Source organism: Eleutherodactylus coqui, chromosome 4, assembly GCF_035609145.1.
Source record: "Eleutherodactylus coqui strain aEleCoq1 chromosome 4, aEleCoq1.hap1, whole genome shotgun sequence".
NCBI lineage: Eukaryota > Metazoa > Chordata > Amphibia > Anura > Eleutherodactylidae > Eleutherodactylus > Eleutherodactylus coqui.
The window spans coordinates 184,083,051-184,094,168 of record NC_089840.1 but is presented as its reverse complement, the minus strand read 5'-3'; the positions used below and the strand labels follow the sequence as shown (position 1 = coordinate 184,094,168).

General features: G+C 42.4%; 1 protein-coding gene across 2 annotated transcripts; it reads left to right on the top strand.

Annotated features, from left to right (window-relative positions):
- Nucleotides 1-2,659: 2,659 nt before the first annotated feature.
- On the top strand, nucleotides 2,660-10,037 carry LOC136625883 (small proline-rich protein 2E-like). 2 transcript variants are annotated; one of them, XM_066600449.1, is made up of 6 exons: nucleotides 2,665-2,819; nucleotides 4,512-4,556; nucleotides 6,236-6,280; nucleotides 7,525-7,581; nucleotides 8,878-8,922; nucleotides 9,845-10,037. In XM_066600449.1, the coding sequence occupies exons 1-6, from the start codon at nucleotides 2,750-2,752 to the stop codon at nucleotides 9,886-9,888; spliced, it is 306 nt and encodes a 101-aa protein (XP_066456546.1). In that variant the 5' UTR covers nucleotides 2,665-2,749; the 3' UTR covers nucleotides 9,889-10,037. The 2 variants fall into 2 exon arrangements, with proteins under 2 accessions (XP_066456548.1, XP_066456546.1); XM_066600451.1 differs by lacking the exon at nucleotides 4,512-4,556 and having other exon boundaries at nucleotides 2,660-2,819.
- Nucleotides 10,038-11,118: the final 1,081 nt, after the last annotated feature.

Sequence of the window (11,118 nt, the reverse complement as noted above, 5' to 3'; positions counted from 1 at the left end):
CTCATTCCCGAAGAGGAAAGGGGTTCGAGAGTGTTGTTATACCACAGGACCCTGGAGGAAAAGGTGATGGTAAAATTCCCATCCGACAGCGCTAGTGGCAGAAGGCGCAGTTCCGAGGGCCAGGTAGCAGGGGAGGTGCGTAGATCGAGCAGCATGTACAGCCCAGACAGTGCAACAGTCTTTAAGGGCCTGGCCAGCTTTATGGCTCCCCAGCAAGACTGTGTCACCGCTCCCCAGTCAAGGCTGAGTCGGCGGGAGCACTGTAAAAGGATGGTGAGGGAGTACGTAGCCGATCGCACGACCATCCTCGGTGACGCCTCTGCCACCTACAACTACTGGGTGTCGAAGCTGGACACGTGGCCTGAACTAGCGCTGTATGCCCTGGAGGTGCTTGCTTGTCCTGCGGCTAGCGTCTTGTCGGAGAGGGTGTTTAGTGCGGCTGGGGGAATCATCACAGATAAGCGTACCCGCCTGTCAACCGACAGTGCCGACAGGCAAACACTCATCAAGATGAACAAAGCTTGGATTTCCCCAGACTTCTCTTCTCCACCAGCGGACAGCAGCGATACCTAAACAATACGTAGGCTGCACCCGCGGATGGAAGCATCGTTCTCTCTCACCATCCAAAACGGGGACATTTCTGCTTCATCAATCTGTGTCTAATATTCCTCCTCCTCCTCCTCTTGAAACCTCACGTAATCACGCTGAACGGGCAATTTTTCTTAGGGCCACAAGGCTCACTCATCTAATTTTTCTAAACAATTTTTATATGTTTCAATGCTCTTAAAAGCGTTGAAACTTTAACTTGAACCAATTTTTCGTTAAACTGGGCTGCCTCCAGGCCTAGTTACCACTTAAGCCACATTAACCAAAGCGATTAATGGGTTTCACCTGCCATCTTGGTTGGGCATGGCCAATTTTTACTGAGGTACATTAGTACTGTTGGTACACCAATTTTTTGGGGCCCTCACCTACAGTGTAATCATAGCAATTTGTATGTTCTTCGCCTGCACTCATGGTACAGAAGTGTGTGTGGGGTTGGCCTACACTTTAGCTACATAAATGTAACTTGGGCCTTGGCTATACTAAGGCTACTGAAATGGAACTAAGACTGCGCTCCCACTATACTGCTGCTTCGGAATTGTTACTGGGGCCTGTCTTGAGTGCTACTATTGCTGACATGGAACGAAGACTGCGCTCCCGCTATACTGCTGCTTCGGAATTGTTACTGGGGCCTGTCTTGAGTGCTACTATTGCTGACATGGAACGAAGACTGCGCTCCCACTATAATGCTGCTTCGGAATTGTTACTGGGGCCTGTCTTGAGTGCTACTATTGCTGACATGGAACGAAGACTGCGCTCCCGCTATACTGCTGCTTCGGAATTGTTACTGGGGCCTGTCTTGAGTGCTACTATTGCTGACATGGAACGAAGACTGCGCTCCCGCTATAATGCTGCTTCGGAATTGTTACTGGGGCCTGTCTTGAGTGCTACTATTGCTGACATGGAACGAAGACTGCGCTCCCGCTATAATGCTGCTAGTGATATGTTAGTGGGGCCTGTCCTAATGCTACGGCTGAAATGTTACGAATTCTGGGCTCTGCCTATACCGCTGCTAATGGTATGTCTCTGGGGTGTGGAAACAGAGGCTTCCCAAAGACATGATGGCGGCGAGGCCATTTCCCACCAACGCGGTTACTGTTAAGCTGCATATAACCACGGACACGTGGAGAGGACACGTAGTGCCTCAAAAACATCCCCCTCCTCCTCCAACAGGGAAAACATTCTTGGCAAATGCCTTTGCATTGGTTCGTCTGGTGGCAGTCCAAGAATTTCACCTTTACCGACACTACAAGAGAGCCCCCCCACCATCCCCCCGCCACGGCCCACTTAATCCTGGCCACATTCCGAAAACCAACAAAATAAAACCGCGCTACTAGGTCCGCAGTCACCACCACATTACCACCAACACATGAAAACCTTAGCGAGCATCGGCGAAATACAAAAATGCTCGGGTCGCCCATTGACTTCAATGGGGTTCGTTATTCGAAACGAACCCTCGAGCATCGCGAAAAGTTCGTTCCGAGTAACGAGCACCCGAGCATTTTGGTGCTCGCTCATCTCTAGTGCTAACCATTCAGCTACAATGCTTCAGAAGGACATGATAACAAGTTCTTAGACAGTGTTCTACACTAGTTTTAGAAGTTTTTATGAACTTTCTGTGCTGTCAAAACAAATTGCCCGAGATCCAGGTTCCTGCTATATTGAACCTTTGGAAACATTATATAAAACAAGGCCTTATATAGCAAGGTCAATGAAAGAATAAAACATTACCACAAAAACATGGCTGTTATTATTAAGGAAATTAGTAATTGCAGCAAAGCTACACATACATATACAGTATGTATATTGCTTGGCACATCCTGCTCTCAGATACTGAACATAACTAAATATCATTATCTATATTAATGCAGTTAATCATTCGAGGATAAGTCATTATGGGAAATATCCTACATGTTCAGCAATGAGATTATGTAGGTGATTATTCATACAGAACCTCCCTGCCTGTGAGAAAAATGCATTTACATTATATGCAAATCTTGTATGTTTCACAGTAAAGAAAGAATGTCAATGATCTTTCACAATAGTCTCTCAAGTATATATAAAGGTAAAGGTAGCAGAGACCAAGCATACTGCCGTAATTGCATCTAATTGTCTCACACTCACCAGCTATAATCTATCAAGAACAATGTCTGGAGTCAAAGGACAGCAGAAGAAATGCCGTGAGCCTAGCCCACCACCCCAGAAATGCCAGGCTCGTGAGTATTCTTCATCTGTGTATATTTTAATGTGTGCATACAACTGAATGGCACTAAACTATATAGACAATATGCTTCAAATATTGATATTTGCCTATATATATATTAAGACTTCAGCCTCATCAGTAGTGCTTGTCATAGGAAAGTAGTTACCAATCTTTTTTTGACAGACTATCGGCTTGCAGTGTATTTTACCTGTTCCTACACAAAACTTTTTTGAGTTAAAAATGAGAGTTAGGGGTTCATCCCGTACATCGTAATAAGGCTGAGAGTCATATAGGAGCAATTTTTTTGCATTTGCTGGCCATATGGAAAAAACAATAAACTAGCCTATACTCAAAAGAACCCAGCTCCCGATCCTCCAGCGTTGCCTTTCTGATCTTCCCGCTGGTGCCCCTTTTCATGGGAAGTCACAGGCTGCTGGAGACAATTTCAGAGTTCAGTGGTCAACCACTGAGGTCCGTGATTTGCTGCAGAAGCCTGTAAGGTGCCGTTCACAAGCTGACTGCAGCTTGTAAACAGACCAGGCAGACTGAATAGGAGGGATGCAATAGGGAAGACATCGTATTTAGAGAGGGAAACATAACTCTTTTGTGTTGCTTTAGTTCAAAAGATGCCACGCTGCTTGGTATCCTGTGCAGTAATCCTGTTTAAACTACTTATGGTTGGCATCCAAGGCAAATAAATGTCAGCCAGATCCTCTGAATTTTCAGTAGAATAAGTAATTTCTATAGGGTCCCCCAAATCCCTCCAACAAAAAAAACAACTAATTGGACATGTTGGATTTCAAAACGCCTGATATGCCCGATTCTTTGTTCTGCTTGCCACTGAAATAAGCATGCATACAAGGCTAAGCATACATGGCTGTTGGCCTAATGAGCCTTCAACTGACAGCTGTCTTAAGTGCACGGCAATATTTTAAAACAGATTTAATATTTTTAAGGGAAAAAAGTAATATTGAAGAGTGTGATGAGCTATTATACAAGCTGAAAAGAAATAACACAGTGGACTCCTGGCTGATGTCCAGTGTATACACGAGTCTGGCAGCAACCCTGCCTTCTTCCTCCCCAGCAATTGAAAGCTGCTGCTGTATATGGGCTCGGTCAGATGAGCTTTTTTTTCACGCATTCAGGTGCGTGAAAAAAAAACACAAAACGCATGTAAAAAAATTTACGTGACCGAAATGGCACACACATTTTTAAACTCACACTTGTGCGGTCACACGATGGCAAAATGTGCACATTGTCACAGTGTTCAGTGACATGGGGACTCCCCGCAGGGATGAAGAATTTTCTCCCATTCCTTTCAATTGGGCTGCACTATATGAGCGAATTTTAGTTGTGTTTTGTGAATTGCTGTCCTATTTTTACAGGTGCGAATTTTTTTCGCATATAAAAAACGGACATGTGACTGCTTTCATCGGAAAACATTGGTTCTAATAGATGCGAATCGCAAACACACATAACATGCACGCAAAAAAGCGCTAGTCTGACTGAGCCCTCAGTCTGTAAACAGGTAAAATTAGGCTAATGAGGCGGAGTTCATGAAAACAACAGAATATTTGCTACTAAAATTGGACGTGATCTGACATCAGGAATTTTTAAAAATAATGTTAATCAACTAATTCTCTGCATAATATCATAGTAAAAGTGATTACAGTGAATTAAAATACATTTCTATGTGTTTTTCCAGCTTGTGACCCAGAGCCAGTGCAATGTAAGGCACCACCACCACAAGGTAACATAGAAATCTATTTGTCTGAATCTATCATGTGTTTGTATCTATCTTAAAGGGATTTTCTCATGACTTCAAATAGCTTCACAACCTCTCTGTCCTTCCTGGTTGCTGCTGACCAGGAAATGTGACTGCTGCAGCCAATCACTGTCCTCACCAGTGACCTTCTATAGCCAGTGATTGGCTGCAGCAGTCACATGTCCTGATTCGAAACAACCAGGAAATCGTGGGAAATCCAGTTTAACCCCTTGACCCAGAAGGATGTAAATGTATGTCCTTCAGCATTGACGTTTGTTTAGAATGGGATTGGAAGATGTTCTCACTCCATATATGGCGGGCTAATGACTGCCTTGACAGCTGACACCTACTGACAATCTCAGAGGTCACCCGCTGAGGTCTCAGATTAATTTGCTGCAGCAGCCTGTAAGGGTCTGTTCACAGGCTGACTGCAGCTTGTAAACAGACCTGGCAGAGTCAATAGGGAGGGAACACTGCAGCAGTGGGGAGATGGGATGTGTGAATATAGATTAGTTTATTGTTTTTCCACATGGGCATCATATTTGGAGAGAGAAACATAACTCTCTTTTTGTTGCTTTAGTTCAGAAGATACAGCGCTGCTTGCTATCCTGTGCAGTAACCTGTTTAGACTACTTATGGTTGCCATCCAAGTCAGATAAATGTTGGCCAGAATTCAGTTCAAATAAATAAATTTCTATAGGGTCCCCCAAATCCTTCCCAACACCAAAAAAACGAATTGGGCATGTTGGATTTCAAAACGCCTGATATGCTTGATCCTTTGTTCTGCTTGCCACTAAAATAATCATGCACACAAGGCCAAGTATGCATAGCTGTTGGCCTAATGAGCATTCAGCTGACAGCTGTCTTAAGTGCACGGCAATATTTTAAAACAGATTTACTATTTTTTAAGGGGAAAAAGTAATATTGAAGAGTGTGATGAGCTATTATACAAGCTGAAAAGAAATAACACAGTGGACTCCTGGCTGATGTCCAGTGTATACACGAGTCTGGCAGCAACCCTGCCTTCTTCCTCCCCAGCAATTGAAAGCTGCTGCTGTATATGGGCTCGGTCAGATGGGCTTTTTTTTTCATGCATTCAGGTGCGAGAAAAAAAAAACACAAAACGCATGTAAAAAAATTTACGTGACCGAAATGGCACACGCATTTTTAAATTCACACTTGTTGTGCGGTCACACGATGGCAAAATGTGCACATTGTCACAGTGTTCAGTGACATGGGGACTCCCCGCAGGGATGAAGAATTTTCTCCCATTCCTTTCAATTGGGCTGCACTATATGAGCGAATTTTAGTTGTGTTTTGTGAATTGCTGTCCTATTTTTACAGGTGCGAATTTTTTTTGCATATAAAAAACGGACATGTAACTGCTTTCATCGGAAAACATTGGTTCTAATAGATGCGAATCGCAAACACACATAACATGCATGCAAAAAAGCGCTAGTCTGACTGAGCCCTCAGTCTGTAAACAGGTAAAATTAGGGTAATGAGGCGGAGTTCATGAAAACAACAGAATATTTGCTACTAAAATTGGACGTGATCTGACATCAGAAATTTTTAAAAATAATTTTAATCAACTAATTCTCTGCATAATATCATAGTAAAAGTGATTACAGTGAATTAAAATACATTTCTATGTGTTTTTCCAGCTTGTGAACCAGAGCCAATCCAATGTAAGGCACCACCACCACAAGGTAACATAGAAATCTATTTGTCTAAATCTATCATGTGTTTGTATCTATCTTAAAGGGATTATCTCATGACTTCAAATAGCTTCACAACCTCTCTGTCCTTCCTGGTTGCTGCTGACTAGAAATGTGACTGCTGCAGCCAATCACTGTCCTCACCAGTGACCTTCTATAGCCAGTGATTGGCTGCAGCAGTCACATGTCCTGATTCGAAACAACCAGGAAATCGTGGGAAATCCAGTTTAACCCCTTGACCCAAAAGGATGTAAATGTATGTCCTTCAGCATTGAGGTTTGTTTAGAATGGGATTGGAAGATGTTCTCACTCCATATATGGCGGGCTAATGACTGCCTTGACAGCTGACACCTACTGACAATCTCAGAGGACACCCGCTGAGGTCTCAGATTGATTTGCTGCAGCAGCCTGTAAGGGTCTGTTCACAGGCTGACTGCAGCTTGTAAACAGACCTGGCAGAGTCAATAGGGAGGAAACACTGCAGCAGTGGGGAGATGGGATGTGTGAATATAGATTAGTTTATTGTTTTTCCACATGGGCATCATATTTAGAGAGAGAAACATAACTCTCTTTTTGTTGCTTTAGTTCAGAAGATACAGCGCTGCTTGCTATCCTGTGCAGTAACCTGTTTAGACTACTTATGGTTGCCATCCAAGTCAGATAAATGTTGGCCAGAATTCAATTCAAATAAATAAATTTCTATAGGGTCCCCCAAATTCTTCCCAACACCAAAAAAACGAATTGGGCATGTTGGATTTCAAAACGCCTGATATGCTTGATCCTTTGTTTTGCTTGCCACTAAAATAATCATGCACACAAGGCCAAGTATGCATAGCTGTTGGCCTAATGAGCATTCAGCTGACAGCTGTCTTAAGTGCACGACAATATTTTAAAACAGATTTATTATTTTTTAAGGGCAAAAAGTAATATTGAAGAGTGTGATGAGCTATTATACAAGCTGAAAAGAAATAACACAGTGGACTCCTGGCTGACGTCCAGTGTATGCACGAGTCTGGCAGCAACCCTGCCTTCTATCTTCCCAGTAATTGATAGCTGCTGCTGTATATGTCTGTATGTATGAAGGAGGAGGATAAGGAAGCAGAGCTCATGAAAACAACAGATGTGATCTGATATTAGGAATTTTTAAAATAATTTAAATTAACTAATTTTCTGAATAATATCATGGTAAAAAGGATTGAAGTGAATAAAAATACATTTCTATGTGTTTTTTTCAGCTTGTGACCCAGAGCCAGTGCAATGTCAGGCACCACCAAAGTGCCCCTCTCCACAAGGTAACATAGAAATTCATTTGTCTAAATCTATTATGTGTTTGCATCTATCTTAAAGGAATTTCCCCAAGACTACAAATTGCTTCACAACCTCTCTGTCCTTCCTGGTTGCTGCTGACCCGGACATATGACTGCTGCAGCCAATCACTGTTCTCACCAGTGACCTTCTATAGTCAGTGATTGGCTGCAGCAGTCACATGTCCTGGTAATGAACAACCAGGAAGTTTTACCATAAAGGACAAGGTTTGTATGGAATGCGATTGGAAGCTTCTCTCACTCCATACGTGATGCACTAATGGCTATCCTTGACAGCTGACACCTGCCTGCAACAGCATCACGCTTACGTTGATCTTGGCTGTTAACCCTTTAAATGCCAATGACAGATGCATTTAAATGCTCTCATCAGAGTATGGGGTCTTGAATTGCCCCACTGCGATTGTCATGGCTGCTGTTAGGGAAAAACACCCTGTTAGTATGTCATTCGGCGTCCAAATTAAAAATAAAATGAGTAAGTCTGCAGACTTGAAAAACCGTCAGTATATACAGGTTTATCAATTGATAGAGAGCAGAAATAAGCACACGTTAGCCTATGTGTACCAAATCAGCTCTAATTTATTACTCATCGGGCATCCTTTTTATAGACATATCACATATTTAAAATGACATTGATTCTGAGCCAAACATGACATAATTTGTTTACATCATTCAATATTCTGCCACATAATCGATCAAAGTCTATTCGTAATACCTAAAATTTTCCATTCTTCAGCTATTCTGTTATTTACTTTTTATTATTTTATTTTAAGGTAAATTTATTGGTTATATCAGCTGTAACCTGGTACTAATTAGCTTTTTATCAGTTAAGGTCTGTACCTTCAACCATCGCCTGACTAGTCACCAGTTATCGTTTATTGCTGGTTAAGTTCAAGCTGACATTCTACCAAGGCCTAAGGCTTAATACAAAAAAATGATTTCTCTAAAACAGTAGAATTTAAAATAATATCACAAAAGCTGGGGGCCTGGGTAATTTCCCCCACAATCCCCCCTTTTTATAATAGTCCATGCGAGGAGATGTTGTGGTACTTCAAGGAGGGTAGAACCCTCCGAGCCGGACTTTTCCCAACTTTCTCTTCTTGCTTCGGTCTGGATTCCCACCGATACAGTAATTTCCCCCACAGCTGCCCTGGGCCTTCTGAAGAACACAGTGGTCTATCAATAAATTTAGTTTTTACAGATCAAAACATTTTTAATTTTTGTCTGCACTAATACTTCATGTGTGAATTTTTTACTTTATTTTAGCTTGTGTCCCTGAGCCTGTGTGTGAACCAAAAGTCCCTCCACAAGGTGAGCGCAAGCAAGTGCTTGCAAAATGCAAGAATTCTTTACATTAGATAGTTCATTGAAAAAGTTAGGGGGGAGGGGTGGGCAACCTTCTAGAGCCCTAAAGCTGCCTGTCCACGGGCGTTGCGGTATCCCGCCGTGGATTTCCACCGTGGGAGCCGGCGCCCGGGAGCAGGAGCCGGCAGACGGATCTCCGCCAGTCAGTCTTTCTGACAGATAGGCTGACTGCGGAGGACTGAGGAGAATCGCAGCAAATCGCAGCATGCTGCGATTTGCCGGCTGTGAGCAGAGAATAGCAATGATTCTCCGCTCGTGGACAGGGGGGAAGCGCTCTCCATATAAACGCTATAGAGAGCTTTCACTGTGTTCCCCGTGGCGATAATCCAACCGCGGGGAATGCAGTGAAAACCCGCCCGTGGACAGCAGCCTTAGTAGTTCTCAAGTGCACATAATGCAAGACTCTATGATCAAGATTGGAGATTTTGGATGCCTTGTACTTGTCAAATTGAGGGTCCCAGAGTAAGGACCTTACTTTTCCGAACTGATTGTTAGATTATAAAAATAAGAAAAGGTTTGCTGTGGGACTTCCCCTTCTATGCATGTCTATGGGTAGAGGGCAGGCTATATATTTTAAAAGTACAATGATGAAGTTAGCTGTGAGACCTGAAGACAAAGGCAAACTCACATGAAACTGCCCAGCATTGTTAACAGGGGAGATACTGCAGACATCGTTTTATTTCACATGCAGTTGTACATCTTCTATTACATTATGCAATATATGTGTGTATATATATATATATATATATATATATAATTCCTATATATATATATATATGGAAGAAATACTGTTTTTGGCTTTAACCATATTTAATGCTTCTCAAACTCTGGCTAGAAACTAATATATCTTACTTGTACTTTCTTGCAGTGATTTCTCACCAGAAAAAGGACAACGTGGGTGTCAAGAAGTAAAAAAAACCGAAAGACTGAAGAAGGATCTAACGCTTTAGGAAATTCATTATGCTTTACCTACTGCTAAATCTATTAATTAACTTATATTCTGCACAGATGCAGAAACAATGTCATTCAATAAATTTGGAGACATGTCTTTAAGCCTGAAACTACAGTATGTTGTATTGATTTCTGAGCTGTCAATATATACAGATATTCCTAACATGCACATATCTGAGATGAGATTTACAGTAGTTAAAAAATATTTAAAAGGAATCTGTCATCTCGGATCAGCACCATAAACTGAGTTATGGTGCATTTCGGGGAGGTGATGGGGAAACATGCCATATCTTTTTTATACTTACCCGCTCCCCTTTTCGAGGGCTGTCCTTCGGTGAAGTCTGCATGTGGTCAGAAAATTTGAGTCTTTGCAGACCGCTATCAGCGCGCTCTACTAGAAATGCCTAATTTTCAGACCACACGTAGACTTCACTGACAGACAGCGCTGGAACCGGGGAGTGAGTAAGTATAAAAAAAACGTCCCCAGCTCCCTGTCACCTCCATAACTTACTTTATGGTACTGTTCCAAGGTGTAGGGTTTGCTTTCAGGCAAATCACTGATTTAAGATGATGACACCTTTCAAATGGGATGGAACAGGCTGCATGATGTGCTGCAAGCCATGATAAATTCTGCATCAAAAACCCCAGGCCACCTGATTTGGCTGCATCCTGAGGTGTAATTCTGTCCCACGTGAAAGCTCTTTATTTAATATTCCTAATAGACAGTATGGCTGAAACAAAAAGGAGAATCAGGACAGCGCCTCCACCAGAAAATGTAGAAATATAAGAGGTGAAGTACAAAAGAAAGGACTCACCTGAAATGTAGGGCACAACCTGGAAGGGTTAGCCATCACCCCTTGGGTGCAAGTGAGCAGAACAAGTGTGAGAGGTGGATGAGACACTCCATCCAAAGGACATCCAATAAGGAGAGCAGATGCGGGAAGAATCCTGATATGCCAAAGTCTCAGACAAAACTGAAGGAGAGATTAAGAAAAAAAAGGTTTGCTGCACTAAGAGGTCAAATCCTAAGTATTAACACAAAAGATGAAAAAGACACTTGAGGAAAAGGGGCAGGGGGATCCGGTTCTGGAATATGGTGCCAAAAAAATCTCCTCTCACTAGCCACGGAAACAGTATATAATCAAGGCTGATGTTAATGATGTCCATTCCACATAGGTTGAAGAGGTCCAA